Consider the following 25,533-nt stretch of genomic DNA (forward strand, 5'->3'; position numbering starts at 1 on the left):
GGAGTGTGATTGACAGATGCACTTGCCTGTCCTTGACACCTTGCAAGGGTGGAGAATTGTTCCTGGAAAAGAGAGAGAGAGAGAGAGTGAGTGTGAGTGAGTGAGTATTTTTTTATGGAAACAAAAAGGTTCCCTGAAAATGTGTACACTCTTTTAAGAAGTGTGTCTGTGAGTTGCTTTCCACACAGACTAAGTTACAGTGATCAGTGATCATTTTGCAAAGGCATTATGATGATGAAAGTGTTTGATGTGTGGGAGAGGGAGATTTCTCACCTATATTTCTCATCAAAAATTTGGGCAGATGGAGATGGCTTACTGAAAGCATCAATGTTGTTTCTTAGCCAAAAACAGATTTGGCAGCATCACACCCCCTCCTCCTCTCTTCCCCTCCCTTTACCCTCCCTTTTCCCCCTCCTCTCTTCCATGTTCTATATTTAATCAGCCAGGGAGAGAGGGAAGGGTGATTATGTGATCGGAGAGGAGGATGAGATGAGGTCAGGAGGGAAGAGGGTGTGTCTGGGCTGTCTGTGTTTGTGAATGTCTCAGGATGTTCGGTTTTAGTGAGAAGTTTGAGAAGTGTATGAGCATATGAGTGTGAGTGTGTGTGTGTGTGTACTACAGCCAGAGAGTAGGCAGTTCCCTGCTATAGTAATTACTTACAGCAGTAAATTGTCCCTACGGTCATAGGCCTCAGATCTGCCCTCCCTTTCTGAAAGTGACACTTGAGCATTCTGTCTCCAGGACTGGAGGGAGAGGAGAGGGGAGAGAGAGAAATTTGGAGAAAGAGAAAAAGGGGGAGGAAAAGAGAGCTGTCAATCTACAGTATTGGACTATTCATCCCCCCACTCTCTTGAGGTGCTGAGGGACTTGGGGCAGGGAGTTTGGAGAAAGATGGAGGTTGAACATTACATAACTCCAGTGGGCATTACTCGGCCATTAATGACATGGATTGCACCTCACTGGTAGTTATCCCTCTCTCTCTCTCTCTCTCCTCTCTCTTTCCTCTGTCTTTCTCCTCTCTGTGGTAGTGTGAGGAGCAGTACAAGGGCATGGTGACTGACTGACAGGTCATTACCACACCCTTCCCTCACTCACTCTAACATCCCAAGACAGAAAGTAGCTCTCAGTCTTACATCAGAATTAGACGTTCATCCATGTGTCTCAAATGTCAAATTTCTAAATTGTTGCAAATGTCAAATTTCTACGTGTTTCAGGTTAAGTTTAGGCATTAAATCCGAATGGTTAAGATAAGAAAAGGCTTAAAACAAAAATCGCAAAAACAACTTTCCATCGCTGGATTCGAACTTGTAACCTTTGGAATCAGAGGCAGATTAACAAAAATCTCAAAAACAACTTTCTAACGCTGGATTTAGAACTTGCATCCCCGTCCGCAACAGACAACTAGGCTAACTACTACGTGGCAGGTAGCCTAGTGGTTAGAGCGTTGGGCCAGTAACTGAAAGGTTGTTGGGTCGAATCCCTGAGCTGACAATGTAAAAATCTGTTGTTCTGCCCCTGAACAAGGCACTTAACCCACTGTTCCCCAGTAGGCTGTCATTATAAATAAGAATTTGTTCTTGACCTGTCTAGGACACAGGTTTGCTATCGGAATCCCCCCCCCAACATTCCGCTGAAAAGGCAGCGCGGGAAATTCAAAAATATTTTTCACACATTAACAAGTCCAATACAGCAAATGAAAGATACACATCTTGTTAATCTACCCATCGAGTCCGATTTTAAATGTTTTACAGCGAAAACACAATATATATTTATGTTAGATCACCACCAAATCCCAAAAAACACACAGCCATTTTCCCCAGCCAAAGATAGAGTCACAAAAGCAGAAATAGAGATACAATTAAGCACTAACCTTTGATAATCTTCACCAGATGACACTCATAGGACATCATGTTACACAATACATTTATGTTTTGTTCGATAATATGCATATTTATATCCACAAATCTCAGTTTACATTGGCGCCATGTTCAGAAATGCCTCAAATATCCGGAGTAATTACAGAGAGCCACGTCATATAACAGAAATACTCATCATAAACTTTGATGAAAGATACATGTTTTACATATAATTAACATGTTTTACATATAATTAAAGATACACTTGTTCTTAATGCAACCGCTGTGTCAGATTTTTAAAAAACTTTACGAAAAAAGCATACCATGCAATAATCTGAGACGCGCTCAGAAATACACAACATTTCTCCGACATGTTGGAGTCAACAGAAATACGAAACTACATCCTAAATATTCCCTTAACTTTGATGATCTTTCATCAGAATGCAGTGCCAGGAATCCTAGTTCAGCAATAAATCATTGTTTTGTTCGATAATGTCCATTACTAATGTCCAATTAGCTACTTTTGCTAGCACGTTTAGTTCACATGTCCAAAAGCTGGCGCCGGTCCAGGTGAACTCGGACAAAATCTTCAAAAAGTTATATTCCAGGTCGAATAAACTGGTCAAACTAAGTAGAGAATCAATCTTCAGGATGTTATTATCATATATATCCAATTCCAACCAGAGCATTCATTTTTGTCTACAGAATAATGGAACGCATGGCGATATCATGAGAAATGCGCCTGACCAGGAACTGGCATTCTACCAGACCACTGACTCAAATAGCTGCCATCCGGTCCCACATCACACTAGAGGCTTCATTCCACGTTCGACTGACTATTGACATCTAGTGGAAGGCGTAGGAAGTGCGAATAGATCCATATCTTCCTGGGATGTGAATAGGCGATGAGTTGAAAATCAACCAGCCCCAGAATTTCCACTTCCTGTTTGGAAGCTTGCCTGCCATATGAGTTCTGTTATACTCACATACAGAATTCAAACAGTTTTAGAAACCTCCGAGTGTTTTCTAGCCAATAGTAATAATAATATGCATATATTAGCATCTGGGACAGAGTAGGAGGCAGTTCACTATGGGCACGCAATTCATCCAAAGTGAAAATGCTGCCCCCTATCCCTAAAAAGTTAACTGACTTGCCTAGTTAAATAAGTAAAACTGAAACCTACATGAAGATAACAGTGCTCACTGTTGCCCCTAGTGGCTGGTTTCCAAGTCATCTCCTGACTTCCTCAGACATGGATCAACATCAAATACTGACTTGTATCACCAGTGACCTGCGCATGTATGCAGGGGATGCCTTGGATTATGACACAAAACTCAGTCTATGAAGCTCATAAATACCCTTGGGGCAATTACCAAGACCACTCCTCCCACTCTCTCTACCTCAGTGATGGCTAGTCAGGGGACAAAGAGAGGGAGGGAGGAAGAGAAAGACGTTGCCCAGTTCCAAATTGGAATGCTTTTTTTTCATTAGATAAGTAAAATCAAGTGATGACACACTGATTTATGTCCACTTCTGGGGAGAGAAAAGATAATTTATAGCTTTCTCTTGCCATCTAATCGACACTGCAAAGCTTATGCATTCTGTGTCAATGGGTTTAGAAAGAGGCCCTGCAAATACTCAACACCCTATCTTGCTCTCTTTCTCACACACACACACACACACACACACACACAATAAACACAATAAACACCTCTTTGGCTTTATCTACACTTCTCACACCAATTTACTTTCTAACACGGTCATATTCTCTTTCTGCTCTCTCCTTCTTTTCTCTCTCCCTCCTCTCATGCTCAACTTCCATCTACAACACCTTCTGCCTTTCTTATAAAAAGCTTATTTATATCTTGAACAAAATATAAATGCAACATGTTAAGTGTTGGTCCCATGTTTCATCCCTGTTTGTGAGCATTTTGTCCTTTGCCAAGATAATCCATCCACCTGACAGGTATGGCATATCAAGAAGCCGATTAAACAGGATGATCATTACACAGGTGCACCTTATAATGGAGACATGTTTTCAGAAGATGGGCAGGGACTCTGGTCCCAGGACAAAGAATAGTGGTGGGAGGGCCAAGAGACCTGAGGTGGCAGAATGGAGTGCTCGGGTTGGGATGTAGGGTTTGAGTATAGCTTGAAGGCAGGGAGGTGCAGTTCCTATTGCTATGCTGTAGGTAAGCACCATGGTCTTGTAGTGACTGTGAGCTTCAACTGGAAGCCAGTGGAGTGTGTGGAGGAGCTGTGTGACATGAGACAACTTGGGAAGGTTGAAAACCAAGCGAGCTGCTGTGTTCTGGATAAGTTGCAGGGGTTTGATGACACAAGCGGGGAGCCCAGCCTACAGCGAGTTGCAGTAGTCCAGACGGGATAGGAGTGCCTGGATTAGAACCTGCAGATGTTGTAGAGCATGAACCTGCAGGAGAGGGTCACTGCTTTGATGTTTGCATAGAACGACAGGTTGTTATCCAAGGTCACGCCAAGGTTCTTTGCACTCTGGGAGGGTGACACTGTAGAGTTGTCAACCATGATGGGGAGGTCTTTGAGCGGGCATGCCTTCCCCAGGAGGAAGAGCAGTTCCATCTTGTCGAGGTTGAGCTTGAGGTGGTGGGCCGACATCGAAGTTGAGATATCTGCCAGGCATACAGAGATGCGTGTCGCAACCTGGGTGTCAGAAGGGTGAAGGAGAAAAGTAGTAGAGTGTCATCCACATAGCAATGATAGGTGAGACCATGTGAGTATATGACAGAGCCAGGTAACTTGGTGTGGAGAGAGAAGAAAATAAGGCCTACAGTGCCTTCGGAAAGTTTCAGACCCCTTGACATTTTCCACATTTTGTTACATTACAGCCTTATTAAAAAATTGATAAAATATTTTTTCCCCCTCAGCAATACCTTATTTACATAAGTATTCAGACCCTTTGCTATGAGACTGGAAGTTGAGCTCAGTTGCATCCTGTTTCCATTGATCATCCTTGAGATGTTTCTACAACTTGATTGGAGACCACCTGTGGTAAATTCAATTGATTGGACATTATTTGGAAAAGCACACCTGTCTATATAAGGTCCCACAGTTGACAGTGCATGTCAGAGCAAAAATCAAGCCATGAGGTCGAAAGGAATTGTCCGTAGAGGACCGAGACAGGATTGTGTCGAGGCACAGATCTGGGAGAGGGTACAAAAACATTTCTGCAGCATTGAAGGTTCCCAAGAACACAGTGCCTCCATCATTCTTAAATTAAAGAATTTTGGAACCAACAAGACTTTAACTAGAGCTGGCCACCCGGCCAAACTGAGCAATCGGGGGAGAAGGGAGGTGACCAAGGAGGTGACCAAGAACCCGATGACCACTCTGACAGAGCTCTAGAGTTCCTCTTTGGAGATGGGAGTACCTTCTAGAAGGACAACCATCTCTGCAGCACTCCACCAATCAGGCATTTATGGTCGATTGGCCATATAGATACCACTCTTCAGTAAAAGGCACATGACAGCCTGCTTGAAGTTTGCCAAAAGGCACCTAAAGACTCTCAGAATCTCCGAGAGATTCTTGATGAAAACCTGCTCCAGAGCGCCCAGGACCTTAGAATGGGGGGGCGAAGGTTCACCTTCCAACAGGACAACGACCCTAAGCACATAGCCAAGATAATGCAGGAGTGGCTTTGGGACAAGTCTGAATGTCCTTGAGTGGCCCAGCCAGAGCCCATGCTTCCCCACCCAACCTGACAGAGCTTGAGAGGATCTGCAGAGAGGAATGGGAGAAACTCCCCAAATACAAATCAAATCAAATGTATTTATATAGCCCTTCGTACATCAGCTGATATCTCAAAGTGCTGTACAGAAACCCAGCCTAAAACCCCAAACAGCAAGCAATGCAGGTGTAGAAGCACGGTGTGTAGAGAGAAAAGAAGGCAAGTGTTCCAAGCTTGTAGCATCATACCCAAGAAGACACAATGCTGTAATCGGTGCCAAAGTTGCTTCAACAAAGTACTGAGTAAAGGGTTTGAATATTATTTTTTATATATTTTTGATGGTTTTCGGTGTCAAAGGCAGCGGATAGATCTAGCAGGATGAGAACAGAGGAGAGAAAGTCAGCTTTGGCAATGTGGAGATCCTCCATGACACAGAGAAGAGCAGTCTTGGTTGAGTGACCTGTTCTGAAGTCTGAATGATTAGTGTCAAGAAAATCGTTCTGAGAGATAACAAGAAAGTTGATCAGAGACAGCACGCTCAAGTGTTTTGGAAAGAAAATAAAGAAGGGATACAGGTCTATAGTTTTTGACGTCAGATGAGTCGAGTGTTGGTTTCTTGAGGAAGGGAGCAACTCGGGCCATTTTGAAGTCGAGGGGGCACAGCCAGTGGTCAGAGATTAGTTGATGAGGGAAGTAAGGAATGGGAGTAGGTCTCCAGAGATGGTCTGGAGAAGGGAGGAAGGGATGGGGTCGAGCGGGCAGGTTATCGGCGGCCAGAACTCACTAGTCGCAGGATGTCATCTAAAGAGAGAGGGGAGAAAGAGGTCAAGGTCATATGGTAGTTCCATGTAAGTGAGACCAGTGGAACCAATAGCCTGAGTGAATGAGTAGCGGATGTCAACCTTTTTTTCAAAGTGGTTGACAAAGTCGTCCACAGAGCGGGAGGAGGGAGGATTAAGGAGGGAGGAGGTGGTGAAAAATAGTTTCCTAGGGTTAGAGGCTGAAGCTTGGAATTTAGTGGTAGAAAATGGCTTTAGCAGCGGATACTGAGGAAGAGAAGGTAGGATAGGAGATAGGATAGGATAGAAGAGGAGAGAGTAGAGAGAGAGAGAGAAGATTGTGACGGCGCATGACCATCTGGGTAGGGGCTGAGTGGTTAGGGTTGGAGGAAAAGGAAACAATGTAGTGATCAGAGACCTAGAGGGGGGTTGCAGTGAGATTAGTAGGTGAGCAGCCTCTAGTAAAGATGAGGTCAAGCGTATTACCTGCTTGTGAGTTGGAGGGGATTGGGAAAGGGTGGGGTCAAAAGTGGTTAGGGTTGGAGGAAAAGCACACCTCCCTGTAGTAATTGTAGTAATTACTGATTGCCTAGGAGAGGTCTACATTGAGACCGAAGGGAGCAAGCATCTGTTTGTATTGTTAAAACGAGAGGCTGCCTGGATCTTTAATTTAAAGACCCTTGCTCCCTTCGGTCTCAACGTAGACTTTGATCTGAAGCCATTCTTGTGGATATTGTGATTTTGCTATTCATTGTAAATGTTTGTAGGCCTATGTAGCCAAATTGTATCTATGATCGCATGCTATCATTCATGATTTTCTATGTTATATTTATATCTGTAAATTAACCTATGATATCAAACCACACCCGACCATGATTACAGACCCCTGTGTGTGTCCTTTGATACTATAGAAACTAGTGACCCGCAGTGTTTGTCATTATACCCTGATGAAGACAGCTTATCTGTCGAAACATTGGTTATTACATTATTGCAGCTGAGCTCCTAGTGTGTGCTGCTCTCCTTTTCTTTTTCAAGTGTTCTACTCCGTTAGCCAGCACCTCACTTAAACAGGTGTGCATTTCTTTGTCCTCCAGACTCCTAGTTACAGTTTTGACTTCGGGGTCACTTAGAAAAGTTCTTGTTTTTGAAAGAAAATCACTTTTTTGTCCATTTAAATAACATCAAATTGATCAGAAATACAGTGTAGACATTGTTAATGTTGTAAATGAATGTTGTAGCTGGAATTATTTTATGGAATATCTACATAGAAGTAGAGAGGCACATTATCAACAACCATCACTCTTGTGTTCCAATGGCACGTTGCTAATTGATCATTAGAAAACCCTTTTGGAATTATGTTAGCACAGCTGAAAAATGTTGTGCTAATTAAAGAAGCAATAAAACTGGCCTTCTTTAGACTAGTTGAGTATCTGGAGCATCAGCATTTGTGGGTTCGATTTACAGGCTCAAAACATCCAGAAACAAAGACCTTTCTTCTGAAACTTGTCAGTCTATTCTTGTTCTGAGAAATGAAGGCTATTCCATGTGAGAAATTGCCAAGAAACTGAAGATCTCGTACAACGCTGTGTACTACTCCCTTCACATTACAGCGCAAACTGGCCCTAACCAGAATAGAAAGAGGAGTGGGAGGCCCGGTGCACAACTGATCAAGAGGACAAGTACATTAGAGTGTCTGGTTTGAGAAACAGACGCCGCACAAGTCCTCAACTGGCAGCTTCATTAAATAGTACCCGCAAAACACCAGTCTCAATGTCAACAGTGAAGAGGCGATTCCGGGATGCTGGCCTTCTAGGCAGAGTTGCAAAGAAAAAGCCATATCTCAAACTGGCCAAAAAAAAAAGATTAAGATGGGCAAAAGAACAGACACTAGACAGAGGAACTCTTTCTAGAAGGCCAGTATCCCGGAGTCGCCTCATCACTGTTGATGTTGAGACTGGTGTTTTGCAAGCACTATTTAATGAAGCTGCCAGTTGAGGACTTGTGCAGCGTCTGTTTCTCAAACTAGATGTTTTGATGTTATTTTAATGTTTACAAAAGTAGCTTTTCTTTCAAAAACAAGGACATTTCTAAGTGACCCCAAACTTTTGAATGGTAGTGTAAATTGGCTTGAAAATCTAGCAATGATCAACAACCAACTTGACAGAGCTTGAAGAATAATTTGTTATTTTATAATGTGCAAATATTGTACAAACCAGGTATGCAAAGCTCTTTGAGACTTACCCAGAAAAACTCACAGCTGTAATCTCTACCAAGGTTGATTCTAACACACATTGACTCAGGGGGTTGAATACATATGCAATCAAGATATATTAGTGTTTCATTTTTCATCAATGTTTGACAAATGTTAATAGTTCTATTCCACTTTGACATTACAGTGTATTTTGTGTAGATCGTTGACAAAAAATTACAATTACAAAAAAAATGTACCTTGTAACATTACAAAACATTCGTCTGCAAGGATGACTGTAAGTCACTTTGGATAAAAGTGTCAGCTAAATAGCATATATTATTAGAATCCCCATGAAAATGTTAGAGGCTGTTGATTGCCGGCATACTGTATGTCTAATTTTATAGCAATCTGTGTGTGTGCGTGGGGGGTGTGGGGGTGTGCGTGCGCGCGTGCGCTCGTGTGTGTGTGTGTGTGTGTGTGTGTGTGTGTGCGTTCTAGAGTTATTCTCATCCAAACGACACATCTCCACATTCTATTATTATCTAGCTGTAATATGATGCTGGTTGCATTTCAAATGTGTTTGAAGGCTAAATGAAGTGCCATTGTCACAATCGCTGATGGAATTTTTGCAGACAGACTAAAATAAGGCAAATGTATATATATATATATATACACAGTACCAGTCAAAGGTTTGGACACGCCTACTCATTCAAGGGTTTTTCTTCATTTAAATTTTTATTATATAGATTGTAGAATAATAGTGAAGACATCAGAACTATGAAATAACACATGTGGAATCATGTAGCAACCAAAAAAAGTGTTAAACAAATCAAAATATATTTGAGATTTTTCAACGTAGCCACCCTTTGCCTTGATGACAGCTTTGCACACTCTTGGCATTTTCTCAACCAGCCTCATGTGGTAGTTGGACCGCAGAATGAAGGAAAAGCAGTCAACAAGTTCTCAGTATATGTGGGAACTCCTTCAAAACTGTTGGAAAAGCATTTCTCATGAAGCTGGTTGAGAGAATGCCAAGAGTGTGCAAAGCTGTCATCAAGGAAAAGGGTGGCTACTTTGAAGAAAATAAAATATATGTAACACTTTTTTGGTTGCTACATTATTCCATGTGTTATTTCAGTTATTATCTTCACTATTATTCTACAAAATATAAAATGGTAAAAATGTTGAAAAACCCTGGAATGACTAGGTGTGTCCAAACTGTTGACTGCATGTTTTTGTTCAGCCACATGTTATTTGAATAGTCCCCTGTAAATTGTTTATAGATGCTTAAACTTTCAACAACTGCAACTTGAAGAGAAAGGGAGCAGACATATTAACAGGATGAGAGATATGGTGGAAAATAAGTATTTGGTCACCGACAAACAAGCAAGATTTCTGGCTTTCACAGACCTGTAACTTCTTTAAGAGGCTCCTCTGTCCTCCACTCGTTACCTGTATTAATGGCATCTGTTTGAACTTGTTATCAGTATAAAAGACACCTGTCCACAACCTCAAACAGTCACACTCCAAACTCCACTATGGCCAAGACCAAAGAGGTGTCAAAGGACACCAGAAACAAAATTGTAGACCTGCACCAGGCTGGGAAGATTGAATCTGCAATAGGTAAGCAGCTTGGTTTGAAGAAATCAACTGTGGGAGCAATTATTAGGAAATGGAAGACATACAAGACCACTGATAATCTCCCTCGATCTGGGGCTCCACGCAAGATCTCACCCCGTGGGGTCAAAATGATCACAAGAAAGGTGAGCAAAAATCCCAGAACCACACGGGGGGACCTAGTGAATGACCTGCAGAGAGCTGGGACCAAAGTAATAAAGCCTACCATCAGTAACACACCAAGCCGCCAGGGACTCAAATCCTGCAGTGCCAGACGTGTCCCCCTGCTTAAGTCAGTACACGTCCAGGCCCGTCTGAAGTTTGCTAGAGAGCATTTGGATGATCCAGAAGAAGATTGGGAGAATGTCATATGGTCAGATGAAACCAAAATATAACTTTTTGGTAAAAACTCAACTCGTCGTGTTTGGAGGACATAGAATGCTGAGTTGCGTCCGAAGAACACCATACCTACTGTGAAGCATGGGGGTGGAAACATCATGCTTTGGGGCTGTTTTTCTGCAAAGGGACCAGCATGACTGATCCGTGTAAAGGAAAGAATGAATGGGGCCATGTATCGTGGGATTTTGAGTGAGAACCTCCTATCAGCAAGGGCATTGAAGATGAAACGTGGCTGGGTCTTTCAGCATGACAATGATCCCAAACACACCGCCCGGGCAACGAAGGAGTGGCTTAGTAAGAAGCATTTCAAGGTCCTGGAGTGGCCTAGCCAGTCTCCAGATCTCAACCCCATAGAACATCTTTGGAGGGAGTTGAAAGTCTGTGTTGCCCAGCAACAGCCCCAAAACATCATTGCTCTAGAGGAGATCTGCATGGAGGAATGGGCCAAAATACCAGCAACAGTGTGTGAAGACATACAGAAAACATTTGACCTCTGTCATTGCCAACAAAGGGTATATAACAAAGTATTGAGATAAACTTTTGTTATTGACCAAATACTTATTTTCCACCATAATTTGCAAATAAATTCATTAAAAATCCTACAATGTGATTTTCTGGATTTTTTTTCTCATTTTGTATGTCATAGTTGAAGTGTACCTATGATGAAAATGACAGGCCTCATCTTTTTAAGTGGGAGAACTTGCACAATTGTTGGCTGACTAAATATTTTTTTGCCCCACTGTATGTATGTATGTATGTATGTATGTATGTATGTATGTATGTATGTATGTATGTATGTATGTATGTATGTATGTATGTATGTGGACATGTAACCTGAAATGCATAACTCTGCAAGGAAACGACCAGAGAAGTATAGACTGACTGTGCAAATTCATCATATATCAAGATGTTTTTTTATGTAGTATTTGTTTTGCTTCCTCCCCCATGACTGACTCGCTACACAATCCATGGCCAAACAAGTAGACCAAGCCATTACATTCTTGGAGAATTTGTCTCTCCTCTCCCATATTTACGAGATGAGAAAGAATATGACTGGCCCTGTCTGACCACCGTGAGGTGGGGTGGGAGAGGAAGGAAGAATTGGTAACAATTTACTTTACAGTCCCATCACAGATGGTAGTTAGAAAACAACATTAATAATTTATACTTTCTGGTAGAGTTTTAAAATTGATAAATCAAATTGCTAACTATTGCCACCACAGTGTGTGTGGTATCCGTGGGGATTAAACAACAGACAACAAAAATACACGTTTCGTTTGATGGCCAATACAATTGTATGTTATGTTAAAGCATCAAAAGGTACTTTGTGCTACTTCTTTCAATGAATACAGAAGAAACCAAAAGTAAGCTATTAGTAATAGTAATGTCATACCATTATGCAATGTCTAAGTAAACACCAGGTAAATTGAATACGGTAGCAAAAGACTACTGCTACAATCTGAAGAAGGACTATGAAAGTAAGCAAGTCTCTTTCTCACTGTAAGAATTTCCAGCAGTGCTCTCTCGTTTTAATAATGAAATGACCTCCCCTCCGGTGTCAGACTTTCTCATAAATGTGATTCACTTTTTTCTTACTGCTGTGATGAAAAAGTAGGTGTGTGTGTGTGTGTGTGTGTGTGTGTGTTCCCATAAAAATCCAAGTCAATGTAGAAATGACTAACCCCTGCATTTCTATTTAGCAGTGAATCTATGGCAGCAGTGAATGAGGCAGAGTGGTGTAATTGGATTACATAATGGAGGGCAGCAGCAGACAGTGTGTGTATGTGTGTGTTTTATATATACAGTATTCAGCCCTCTTGGCATTTTTCCTATTTTGTTGCCTTACAACCCGGAATTAAAATAGATTTTTTTGGGGGGGGGGGCTATATCATTTGATTTACACAACATGCCTACCACTTTGAAGATGCAAACTATTATTTATTGTGAAACAAACAAGAAATAAGAAAAAAAACAGAAAACTTGAGCGTGCATCAAGCTCCAACTTTGTTGGGTTCCACTTGTGTACAGCAATCTTTAAATCATACCACAGATTCTCAATTGGATTGAGGTCTGGGCTTTGACTAGGCCATTCCAAGAAATTTAAATGTGTCCCCTTAAAACCACTCGAGTGTTGCTTAAGCAGTATGCTTAGGGTCATTGTCCAGCTAGGAGGTGAACCTCCGTCCCAGTCTCAAATCTCTGGAAGACTGAAATAGGTTTCCCTCAAGAATTTCCCTGTATTTAGTGCCATCCATCATTACTTCAATTCTGACCAGTTTTCAGTCCCTGCCGATGAAAAACATCCCCACAGCTTGATGCTGCCACCACCATGCTTCACTGTGGGAATGGTGTTCTCAGGGTGATGATAGGTGTTGGGTTTGCACCAGACATAGCTTTTTCCTTGATGGCCAAAAAGCTCAATTTTAGTCTCATCTGACCAGCGTACCTTCGTCCATATGTTTGGGGAGTCTCCCACTTGCCTTTTGGCAAATATCAAATGTGTTTGCTTATTTAAGCAATGGCTTTTTTCTGGCCACTCTTCTGTAAAGTCCGACTCTGTAGAGTGTATGGCTTAAAGTGGTCCGATGGACAGATACTCTAATCTCCGCTGTGGAGCTTTGCAGCTCCTTCGGGGTTATCTTTGGTCTCTTTGTTGCCTCTCTGATGAACCTCGCTAGCCTCCCACCTGGCCAAAAGCCAGGGGAAATGCAGAGCGCGATATTCAAAAAAATTACTATAAAAATCAAACTTCCATTAAATCACACATGTAAGACAGCAAATTAAAGCTACACTTGTTGTGAATCCAGCCAACATGTCAGATTTCAAAAAGGCTTTTCGGCGAAAGCAAACAATGCTATAATCTGAGGATAGCAGCCTCCGTAAACAAAGAGAGAAACCATATTTCAACCCTGCAGGCGCGACACAAAACACAGAAATAAAAATATAATTCATGCCTTACCTTTGACGAGCTTCTTTTGTTGGCACTCCAATATGTCCCATAAACGTCACAAATGGTCCTTTTGTTCGATTAATTCCTGTCGATTTATGTCCAAAATGTCCATTTATTTGGCGCGTTTGATCCAGAAGAACACTGGTTCCAACTTGTGCAACGTGACTACAAAATATCTCAAAAGTTACCTGTAAACTTTGCCAAAACATTTCAAACTACTTTTGTAATACAACTTTAGGTATTTTTTAACGTAAATAATCTATAAAATTGAAGACGGGATGATCTGTGATCAATACAGGAAGAAAACAAACTGTAGCATGCTTTCTGGTCTCGCACCTCTATCTAACAGTACACTTCATGTGACCCTCGTTCAAGATGGCCGTACTTCTTCATTACACAAAGGAATAACCTCAACCAATTTCTAAAGACTGTCAGTGGAAGCGATAGGAACTGTAAGAATGTCCCTGTAAATCTGGAATCCCAATGAAACCCCATTGAAAAGTGACCTAAAAAAAATCTGAATGGTTTGTCCTCGGGGTTTCGCCTGCTAAATAAGTTATGTTATACTCACAGATATGATTCAAACAGTTTTAGAAACTTCAGAGTGTTTTCTATCCAAATCTACTAATAATATGCATATCTTATCTTCTGGGGATGAGTAGCAGGCAGTTGAATTTGGGCATGCATTTCATCCGGACGTGAAAATACTTCCTCCCTGTCACCAAGAAGTTAATGCCCTCCTTGCCTGCTCGGTGAGTTTTGGTGGGCAACCCTCTCTTAGCAAGTTTGTTGTGATGCCATATTCTATCCATTTCCATTTTTTTTGCTCCCTGGGATATTCAAAGTTTCTGGTATTTTTCTATAACCCAAGACTGATCTGTAGTTCTCCACGACTTTGTCCCTGACCTGTTTGGAGAGCTCCTTGGTCTTCATGGTGCTGCTTGCTTGGTGGTGGCCCTTGCTTAGTGGTGTTGCAGACTCTGGGCCCTTTCAGAACAGGTGTATATATACTGAGATCTTGTGACGGATCATGTGACACTTAGATTGCACACATGTGGACTTTATAACTAATTATGTGACTTCTGAAGGTAATTGGTTGCACCAAATCTTATTTAGGGGCTTCATAGCAAAAGGGGTGAATACACATACACGCACCACTTTTCCGGGGTTTTTTTTCTTTCTTTTTCTCTAAACAAGTAATTTTTTTCCTTTCACTTCACCAATTTGAACTCTTTTGTGCATGTCCATTACATGAAATCCAAATAAAAATCAGGTTGTAATGCAACAAAATGACAGGTTGTAATGCAACAAAATAGGAGAAACGCCAAGGGGTCTGTCTTTGTCTTTGTCTTATCCCATGTCTTATCCCATGTAAATAGAAGGTATTTTTCGTATATATCTTAATCACTTTCTATCTACAAACTAAATATACTTTCCTCCAACCCGCCTCACCCAATGTGATATGGATCTGCTATTTTTATTTCTTATAACTGGAACTTCCATCAGGAGCTAGCCAGCTAACTAGCTACTAGTCTTTGTTAGCCACAGCTAGCAGTCCTCGCCTTTTCTCCCCCGGCATCAGCCAGCCTTAGCTCGGACAATCACCTGCCAGTCTGCACAGCGTGATATCAACCAAGAGCATATCGGACTGCTTCTCTCCACCATATCACCGGATTCCTGCCGCTCTGGATCATTACACCGGATCATTACTCTGGATCATCACAGATAGCTAGCTGCAAACGAGTGGCTACTGTTAGCTAGCACCTCTGCCCCGAAGCAAGCACCAGCTAGCCTTGAGCTAGCCTCAAGCTAGGCCCATAAACCAGCTAATTCTAGGGCTACAATACCTCCTTCGACAAACAGGCCTGGACCCTTTATTATCGACACGGAGCCCCACCGATCCATCACGACTGGACTGCCGATGTGGTCTCCACAGGCTATTCTGTTACGATTTTCCCGAAGAACCATCTACTAGCCCCGGCCCGCTAGATTTTCTAAACGCTGTGTCCCCTGCTCGCCTAGCGTAGTAATGACTACAAAATAGCACCCTGACTCACCTATTGCTGCTCTTTTGACCCTATGATCACTCAGCTACACAGCTGATGCCCCCTGGACTGTTTCAGTAACACGGTACCTCATTTTGTCTACCTGTCGGCCCCAGCCTCGAACTCAGGTCCTGTATGTACCTAACTGAACCACTCTGCCCATTCATCACCATTCACCTGTTGTTGTCTTAGCTCTCCTGATCAACACCTGTGATTGCTTTATGCCTCTCTCTAATGTCAATATGCCTTGTCTACTGCTGTCTTAGCTAGTTTTTATTGTTTTATTTCACTGTAGAGCCCTCAGTCCCACTCAAAATGCCTTAGATAGCTCTTTCGTCCCACCCCACACACATGTGGAGACGTCACCTAGGTTAACTGATGCCTCCAGAGACTAAACCTCTCTCATCAACGCTCAACGCATAGGTTTACCTCCACTGTACTCACATCCTACCATACTTTGTCTGTACATTATGCCTTGAATCTATTCTACCACGCCCAGAAATCTGTTCCTTTTATTCTTTGTCCCCAACGCACTAGACAACCAGTTCTAATAGCCTTTAGCCGTACCCATATCCTACTCCTTCTCTGTTCATCTGGTGATGTAGAGGTTAACCCAGGCCCTGTAACCCCCAGTTCCACTCCTATTCCCCAGGCGCTCTCATTTCTTGACTTCTGAAACCGTAAAAGCCTTGGTTTCATATATGTTAACATCAGAAGCCTCCTCCCTAAGTTAGTTTTTTTCACTGCTTTAGCACACTCCGCCAATCCCCATGTCTTAGCCGTGTCTGAATCCTGACTTAGGCCACCAAAGGCCACCAAAAATTCTGACATTTCCATTCCCAACTACAACATTTTCCGCCAAGATAGAACTGCCAAGGGGGGTGGAGTTGCAATCTACTGCAGAGACAGCCTGCAGAGTTCTGTCATGCTATCCAGATCTGTGCCTAAACAGCTTCTACTTTTAAAAATTCAACCTTTCCAGAAATAAGTCTCTCACTGTTGCTGCTTGTTATAGACCCCCATCAGCCCACATCTGTGCCCTGGACACCATATGTGAATTAATTGCCCCCCATTTATCTTCAGTTTGTACTGTTAGGTGACCTAAACTGGGATATGCTTAACACCCCGACCATCCTACAATCTAAGCTAGATGCCCTCAATCTCACACAAATTATCATGGATCCTACCAGGTACAACCCCAAATCCGTAAACACGGGCACCCTCATAGATATCATCCTGATCAACATGCCCTCTAAATACACCTCTGCTGTCTTCAAACAGAATCTCAGTGATCACTGCCTCAATGCCTGCGTGCGTAATGGGTCCGCGGTCAAACGACCACCCCTCATCACTGTCAAACGCTCCCTAAAACACTTGAGCAGACCTTTCTAATCGACCTGGCCCGGGTATCCTGGAAGGATATTGACCTCATTCCATCAGTGGTTATTCTGGTTATTCTTTAAAAGTGCTTTCCTCACCATCTTAAATAAGCATGCCCCATTCAAAAAAGATTGATAGCTGATGTTCTGAAAGAGCTGCAAAATCTGGACCTCTACACATCAGCTGGGCTAGACAATCTGGACCCTCTCTTTCTAAAATGATCTGCCGCAATTGTTGCAACCCCTATTACTAGCCTGTTCAACCTCTCTTTCGTATCATCTGAGATCCCCAAAGATTGGAAACCAGCCGCGCTCATCCACCTCTTCAAAGGGGGAGACACTCTAGACCAAAACTGCTAGAGACCTATATCTATCCTACACTGCCTTTCTAAGGTATTCGGAAGCCAAGTTAACAAACAGATCACCGACCATTTCGAATCCCACCGTACCTTCTCCGCTATACAATCTGGTTTCCGAGCTGGTCATGGGTGCACCTCAGCCACGCTTAAGGTCCTAAATGATATCATAACCGCCATCGATAAAGGACAATACTGTGCAGCTGTATTCATCGACCTGGCCAAGGCTTTCGACTCTGTCAATCACAGCATTTTTATCAGCAGACTCAACAACCTTTGTTTCTAAAATGACTGCCTCGCCTGGTTCACCAACTACTTCTCAGACAGAGCTCAGTGTGTCAAATCGGAGGGCCTGTTGTCCCCACCTCTGGCAGTCTCTATGGGGGTGCCACAGGGTACAAATCAATGATGTTGCTCTTTCTTTTGGTGATTGTCTGATCCACCTCTATTCAGACGACACCATTCTGTATACCTCTGACCCTTCTTTGGACGCTGTGTTAACAAACCTCCAGATGAGCTTCAATGCCATACAACTCTCCTTCTGTGGCCTCCAACTGCTCTTAAATGCAAGTAAAACTGAATGCATGCTCTTCATACCTAGGTGTCTGGTTAGACTGTAAACTCTCCTTCCAGGCTCACATTACGTATCTCCAATCCAAAATTAAATCTAGAATTGGCTTCCTATTTCGCAAAAAAAGCATCCTTCACTCATGCTGCCAAACATACCCTCGTAAAACTGACAATCCTACCTATCCTTGACTTCGGGCAATGTCATTTACGAAATAGCCTCCAACACTCTATCAAAAAATGTGATGCAGTCTATCACTGCGACCTGTATGCTCTCGTTGGCTGGGCCTCGCTTCATATTCGTCGCCAAACCCACTGGCTCCAGTTCATCTATAAGTCTTTGCTAGGTAAAACCCCGCCTTATCTCAGATCATTGGTCACCATAGCAGCACCCACCTGTAGCACGCACAGATTTTAACCTTGTAAGCTCAGCTATTCTAACCAGCGACTTTTCGGTTACTAGCCCAATGCTCTAAGTGCCAGGCTACCTGTCGTGTGTGTGTGTGCGTGCATGCGTGCGTGCGGATTGCTTGTGTGTTCAGGTGTTTGGAGTTAACCTCCAAAATGATTGGCACCCTTTATAAAGATGAGCAAAAAAGACTAATCTTTATTAAATGACTAATACAAATACTGAAAATGACATTATGTTACACTAATACAATTATTCAAAGAAAGAGTAATAAAAAAAATCTCAAAAGGTTAGATGTCGAAATTATTGGCACCCCTAAAGATTCTTATAAATAAAATAAAATAAAGTAAAATCTGCATTAACATTCAACTTTTTTTATGTTCATTCAGCTTAAGGAACTGTATTGTGGCTATTCAAGGTGTCCTGTTTCACTGGGATATACAAAAATGAGGTAACACGCAATTAAAAAACATCCATCACCGTGAGGAAAGGCAAAGAACTCACAAACGAAAAGAGATGAATGGTGGTTGACCTTCATAAATTCAACAATGGGTAAAAAAAATTAAATAATCATCTATTCCACTTACCACTATTAGGGCAATAATTAAGACGTTTAAAAGCACTGGAACAGTGGTAAACTCACTCAGGCCACTCCCACACAGTCCTAGCAAAAATTCACTTGAGAAATTGCTCTTTGCTATGGAGCTATTTTTGTTTATTTTTGACCATTTTAATTGAAAACAATCACAGTAAGGAACTTAATTGCTATCCAGAATATATTTGATATTGAGATAAAACAGCTGCATTGGACCTTTAAACAACATCTCTTTCTTTGAGAAATTGTATTTGTATAAAATATATATATTTTCTTTAAATTGCATACAATATGGCTCAGTATCTGTATTCTTTATTTTATACAGTCTTTTTTTGCTCATCTTTATCAAGGGTGCCAATAATTTTGAAGGTGACTGTATATCATGTTCTCCAAGGCCACACAAAAAGAGCTGCTGCTGCAGGAGTGGACTGTCATCACTGGATCAACAATGGGCTGAGCTCTGTGTGTGTGAGTGCCTTTGCTAGTAGGAGAAGAAGCATGCTCCCAGAAAGGTGTTTTTTGATGTGTGTGTGTGTGTGTGTGTGTGTGTTTGCAAGTGTGAATGAAGCAGAGAAATTCTCAACTCACATGCAAACAGCACAACGTCTGTTTCTCACTAAGACACCGTGGGTGGATGTGCAAAGGGTGTGTGTGTGTGCCTGTGTGTGTGTGCATGCATGCGAGTGTGTGCATGTGTGCGTTTTAATGGTACTCCTTTTTGTGAAATTGAGCTGGAGATGGTATTTTCTCTCTGAGGGAAGTGTATAGTGGAGAATGTGGGCTAGATAGTTGTAGGCTGTTCTAAATGATGTTTAATGTTGCTCAATATGCTTCCATCCATCTGTCTTCTTTTAGTCCCACGTTTTCTTTATCCTCACACTTTATCTCCCTTTTCTCTCTCTCTCTCTCTCTCTCTCGCTCTCTCTCGCTGTCTTTCGGTCTCTCCACCACTCTTTCCCTCTATCGTTCTCTCCGCACCTCCTTCTCGCTTTCCCTCTCTCTCTCTCTCTCTCTTTCGATATCAACAGCCAGGGTGACATAAATAATGCATCAAAGTACATTAAAAACATTAGCGCGGCGATGAAAGAGAGGGAGGAAAGGAGAGAGAGAAGGGGAAAGGGTGACTGGGTCTTAGACGAAGGAGTGTTATTGTGCATGGAGAGATTTAGCAGGCCAGGACTTTTTACACTGAGGAAGAGATACAAAAAATACAGTAATATACGAAATTGTTCCCCTAATATTGTCAACCTCTTGTTGTTTACTGTGTTTACAGGTCGTTAACGTTAGAGCCAAACATGGCTTTATTGAGCTCCATCTAATCCAGAGTGTTGGCCAGTCCACTAACCATGAATTTAATTCATCACGGTGTATCACTCAACAGTGTTTTTGTTTTGGTTAGTCTGTGCATTGTAATTGCAACAAATTGGGAGAATGTAAGAACCGTGACGCATACATCCTTTCCTACACTACCCGACAACACACACAGACACAGACACAGACACAAACAAGCGCACCAACATGCGCACATCCACACACGTACACCCTTCGCTCTCTCTCTTTCCCCTCTGTGGCACGTCGTTCCTGCTCACCCCCCTCTCCCTTCCCTCCTGGCAGCGTGGCGATTGGCATATTAAAACATTGATTGGCAGCGAGCGTTTTGCGGCGTGTATTACTGAGACTGAGAGCATTGGGAAAGCAGCCAGGATTGACAGAAAGGCTGTGGAAGAATGGAAGGAGGAGTGTAAAGGAAAGAGGGGGAATGGAAGGAGGAGTGTCTGGGCTGGCCAGCGAGAGCTAAAGAAGGCTCACATGCAGGGTGACAAGGCCTTATGGAAAAACTGGGTGTCTAGAGCATTTAAACAGACAGACGGACAGATATATGGACAGACGGACATAGCCAGACCAATTCAAAATGATGTGTCTACAGTATATAGGGGCTGGTGAACTGCAATGTACTTAAACATCACACTGCCAAACATGTAAGAACGCATCCTCTCCCTTCTCTCGCCATCCTTTTTCATCTCCCTCTCTAAATTACTGCACCTGTACTATCAAATCTCAAGTCCTTCTCTCCCACCCTACGCAATTACATTATACAAAACACATTTACAAGACATGTTACTTATTTGCCAAAGCGGTCATCAACATTTAGTAAATGGTGTGTAACTACTTGATGTGGAGTAAGCAATCCTAACATCTTTCCCTATCTCTCTTCTCTCTCTCTCCAGATGAACAGGCCTATCCAGGTGAAGCCTGCGGACAGCGAGAGTCGAGGAGGTAGTGCTCCACTTCTTTAAACTTGGCTGCCGTCCCACATCAGTGTCACCATTACCCCTCTCTTTCCACGCACACACACACACACACACACACACACACACACACACACACAGTCCCACTCCCAACGTGTCACGCTTAATGGCCCTACCTCGACGGAAACTGACAGAATCCCAGCCAGCCCCACAGGGTTCTCAAACATTTGTAATGTCTTACATAAACATTGGTCACAGTCTCTCTTTGTATTGCTCAACTCTCTTAAAATAAACGCTCTCCGTCCAACATCAATTTAGTTGGGAATTAAGCATAAGCAAGTTTTGAATAGCGAGGGAGAGAGAGAGAGAGAGAGAGAGAGAGAGAGAGAGAGAGAGAGAGAGAGAGGGGGAAAAGAAGTAGAGCATGCAATGAGGAAAAAATCATATCATGTGAGAGAGATAAAGGTGGAGAATGGGGGAGGAGGCAGGAGAGGGAGAAGGAAAGAAAGAAAGAGAGAGAAAAGTAGAAGAGCATGTGAGGGGAAGAAGGACAGAAAGAGAGGAGAGAAGAGGTAGAGAGAGAGAGTTACTGAGGGATTGCATGACTTCCTCCCTGTTTATTCCGGTCCTCTCTAACTGTGATTGATGGAGCTGTGGAGTGAAGAGAGAAACAATTGGTGGGAGGGCTAGAGAAGGATTCTTACTTTTCTCCCTCACCCTCTCTCTTCCTTTACCTCTCTCAATCCCCAATTTCCCACATCTCTCTCTCCCTCTCTCTTCTCTACCTTATTTTTCTCTTTCTCTATCATCCCCTCTTTCTCTAAGTCCCTCTTCCTCAAATCCAGGCCTCGCACCACTGCTGGTTTTCATTCTTCCCCTCAAACCAGGGACTGATTCTGCCCTGAAAACACATTCAGGCATTTTAGCTTATTTGAAATGGAAGTATCGTGACTAGTTTCCTGGACACAGATTAAGGGCGTTTTCACACATAGTCCTGAGCAATAGTTCAAATCAGAGTTTGATTTTTTGTTACATTTGTATTTTCTTTTTTTTTCATTTGGTCCGGCCGGTTTCACATTGCCAAATGTCAAACGAACTAAAACACCTGAACAAAACCACATGTTAATGCAAGTCATTTGTTTATTGGAGAGAAATCTTCACGTTCAATCCATCTATGATTATCAAAAAATAAAAATGTATGTCCCAAACTTCATGTTACTTCCTTTTCTGGGTCTTCCAACAACACGCGGGAGGAAACAGCGCCTCTCTAACTGCACCTTAAATGGGCTACTTTCAGTGGCCCGTCTCCCCTAATCTGCATCGGATGCTCTCATAAATGCGCTGCGATTTACAATGTTTCAAAGAGATCAAGTTATGGTACTGTGTGGATCAAATGTTCATAGTCAAACAACCAATAATACCTCTTGTTATTTTCCTGTGTTTGGTCTGGACTGCATTCTCATCTGCAGCGAACCGCACCCCCACACAAATGGAATCAGACTGAGACCACCCTTTTGAGTGAACCACGGTGCGTTGTTTAGAGTGTGCACACCAGTCCAAACTAACCGAACTAAAGAGGGAAAACGTGCCAAAGTTGGGAAAAACCGCTCCAAACCAATTTGGTGTGAAATCGCCCGAAATCTAGTCCTGGACTAAAACAGGATTTAAATGGAGATTCTCCAATGAGCATAGTTTTTAATCCAGGAGTAGGGTTCATCTGTGTCAGGGAAATGGTGAAACTCTCCCCAGAACGGCCTCACCATATAGTTGGTTCGATGGACATTCTCTAGTCAAATACTTCTTTATGGTCCTATAGACTTGGTCTGTAAACATTGCATCACTTCAAACATCCCCGCCCTAGAGAGTCAAAGACTTATTGGTTCCTATTGATTTCATCTCAAAATGAATATGTTAGTGTGTTGTGTTAAGCATTGTTTCCCTCTGAGAGATGTAACGATTACTGGTGCCATCCCATGGGAGCTGTGAAGACTTTGGCAGTCAATGTGTGTGTCCTCCATCCCTGATCTCCGAGCCACACTTGTAAACATTCTCCCTTGTGCATGGCCAGAGCTGAGATTAGTCTTGTTGACTCTGCAAGGACAGCTTGTCAGGCAAAGGCAGAGGGTGAAGCAGACCCTAAACACACACACAAACACACACGCTCTCAGCCTTGCACACTGAAAACTCGATACACTTGAAAACATTCACAGACACACACACACACACACACACACACTCGTCACAAGTGCACACCCACGTGTGCACACACATACCTGTTCATGACCAGTTCCTCTTTGTTTCAGAAGACAGAAAACTATTTGTGGGAATGCTCAACAAGCAGCAGTCCGAAGATGATGTGCGACGTCTCTTTGAGTCGTTTGGCAGCATTGAAGAGTGCACCATCCTTAGAGGTCCTGATGGAAACAGCAAAGGTCAGTGTGTGTGGTTCCACCACCACCACAGCTTTGTAATGTTCATCATCACACCATAGCATTAAGGACATTTCAAACATGTCTTTATTTATTTGTATTTATTTGAGTTGGGATTTAAGCAATTAAATCATTGTCACCTTGACTTAACAATAGCCAGATGCATTGTATTCTATCATCACACTTTAGCGTGCTTTCATTTCCGGGATTTATGTTATTTGGCATTTAGCCTATGCCTGGCTAACAGTGACCTTTTAGGAATCTTCACCATACTCTTCATCAGGATCCGGGGTGAAGTTTCCCATAGGTACAGATCTAGGATCAGATTCCCCTCCCTCAAGAATGGCGCTGCAATGGATAGCTGCCGTTTTACGAGCCTCTGACCAATTCTGCTATTTAGTGGGTTTTTTTGTGCTTTTGTACATAATGATCTGTCATCGTTTCCTATGACCGAAGAGAGCTTCTGGACATCAGAACAGCCACATGTTGTTAACCTCGATTTGGATGAAGATTTCTACCTTAGTGATTCGGCAACCCAGGACATACTGCTCACCCCGGACAAGGCCCTTTTCCCAGAGATTCGGAAAAAGAGGAGACGGCGTAAGAGAGGCCGACGTTCAGGCAGCCTGACGAAACTACGTTGGCGAGTAAATAAACCGTGTCTACCGTCCTGGAAAACAAACTGCACAAGCTCCGTTCGAGACTATCCTATCAACAGGACATGAAGAACTGTAATATCCTATTTTTCTCGGAGCCATGGCTGAGCAAGGACATGGATAATATGCACTGAGTAACGGTAAAAATGAGGAAGACCTTCCTAATATTGAGTTGCACCCCCCCCCTTTCCCTCAGAACAGCCTCAATTCGTCAGGGCATGGACTCTACAAGGTGTCAAAAGCGTTCCACAGGGATGCTGGCCCATGTTGACTCCAATGCTTCCCACGTTTGTGTCAAGTTGGCTGGATGTCCTCTGGTGGTGGAACATTCTTGATACACACAGGAAACTGTTAAGTGTGAAAAACCCTGCAGCGTTGCAGTTTTTGACACACATAACCCGGTACTACCATACCCCGTTCAAAGGCACTTAAATATTTTGTCTTGCTCATTCAATGGCTGACTGGTACACATACAGAATCCATGTCTCAATTGTCTCAAGGCTTAAAAAATCCTTATTTAACCTGTCTCCTCCCCTTCATCTACACTGATTGAAGTGGATTTAACAGGTGACATTAATAAGAGAGCATAGCTTTCACCTGGATTCATCTGGTCAGTCTATGACATGGAAATAGCAGGTGTTCCTAATGTTTAGTACACTCAGCGTACACCTAGCTAGCTTTTCTATGCATCGGCAGAATCAAACGATAGCCTCGGGTAAGCTCAAGGAGGGAGGTGTGTGTGTCTCTTTTTTATTTGTATTTTTTACAACAGATGGTGTCCAATCTCTACTATTAAGGAAATTTTGAGGTTCTGCTCGCCTGAGTTAGAATACCTCATGTAGACCATACTATTTACCAAGGACGTTTTCATCTATATTTTTCGTAGCTGTCTATTTACCACCACAAACCAATGTTGCCACTAAGACTGCACTTATCGAGCTGTATAGGGTCATAAGCAAACAAGAAAATGGTCATCCAGAGGTGTTGCTCCTAATGGCCAGTGATTTTGATGCAGGGAAACTGATATCCTTCTTACGTCATTTCTACCAGCATATCACGTGTGCAACTAGAGGAGACAAAACTCTAGATTACCTTTACCCCACACACATAAACGCATACAAAGCTCTCCCTCGCCCTACATTTGGAAAATCTGATCATTACTCTATCCTGCTGATTCATGCTTACAAGCTAAAACTCAAGCAGGAAGTACCAGTGACTCTCTCAATGCGGAAGTGGTCCGATGAAGCAGATGCTAAACTACAGGACTGTTTTGCTGGCAAGGAATGGAATATGTTCTGGGACTCATCCGATTGCATTGAGCAGTTTACCACATCAGTCACCGGCTTCATTTA

The 25,533-nt window shown here is 42.7% G+C and overlaps 1 protein-coding gene across 2 annotated transcripts in view; it reads left to right on the forward strand.

The window, feature by feature from the left end:
• Positions 1–25,533, forward strand: part of celf4 (CUGBP, Elav-like family member 4) — a 110,388-nt gene that overhangs the window by 63,804 nt on the left and 21,051 nt on the right. For both annotated transcript variants that reach the window (XM_042298755.1, XM_042298760.1), the window contains exons 3-4: positions 21,076–21,124; positions 23,400–23,528. In XM_042298755.1, coding sequence (XP_042154689.1) covers positions 21,076–21,124; positions 23,400–23,528 — 178 coding nt within the window. The remainder of the gene's footprint in view (positions 1–21,075; positions 21,125–23,399; positions 23,529–25,533) is intronic.

Source organism: Oncorhynchus tshawytscha, linkage group LG02, assembly GCF_018296145.1.
Source record: "Oncorhynchus tshawytscha isolate Ot180627B linkage group LG02, Otsh_v2.0, whole genome shotgun sequence".
Classification (NCBI taxonomy): Eukaryota; Metazoa; Chordata; class Actinopteri; order Salmoniformes; family Salmonidae; genus Oncorhynchus; species Oncorhynchus tshawytscha.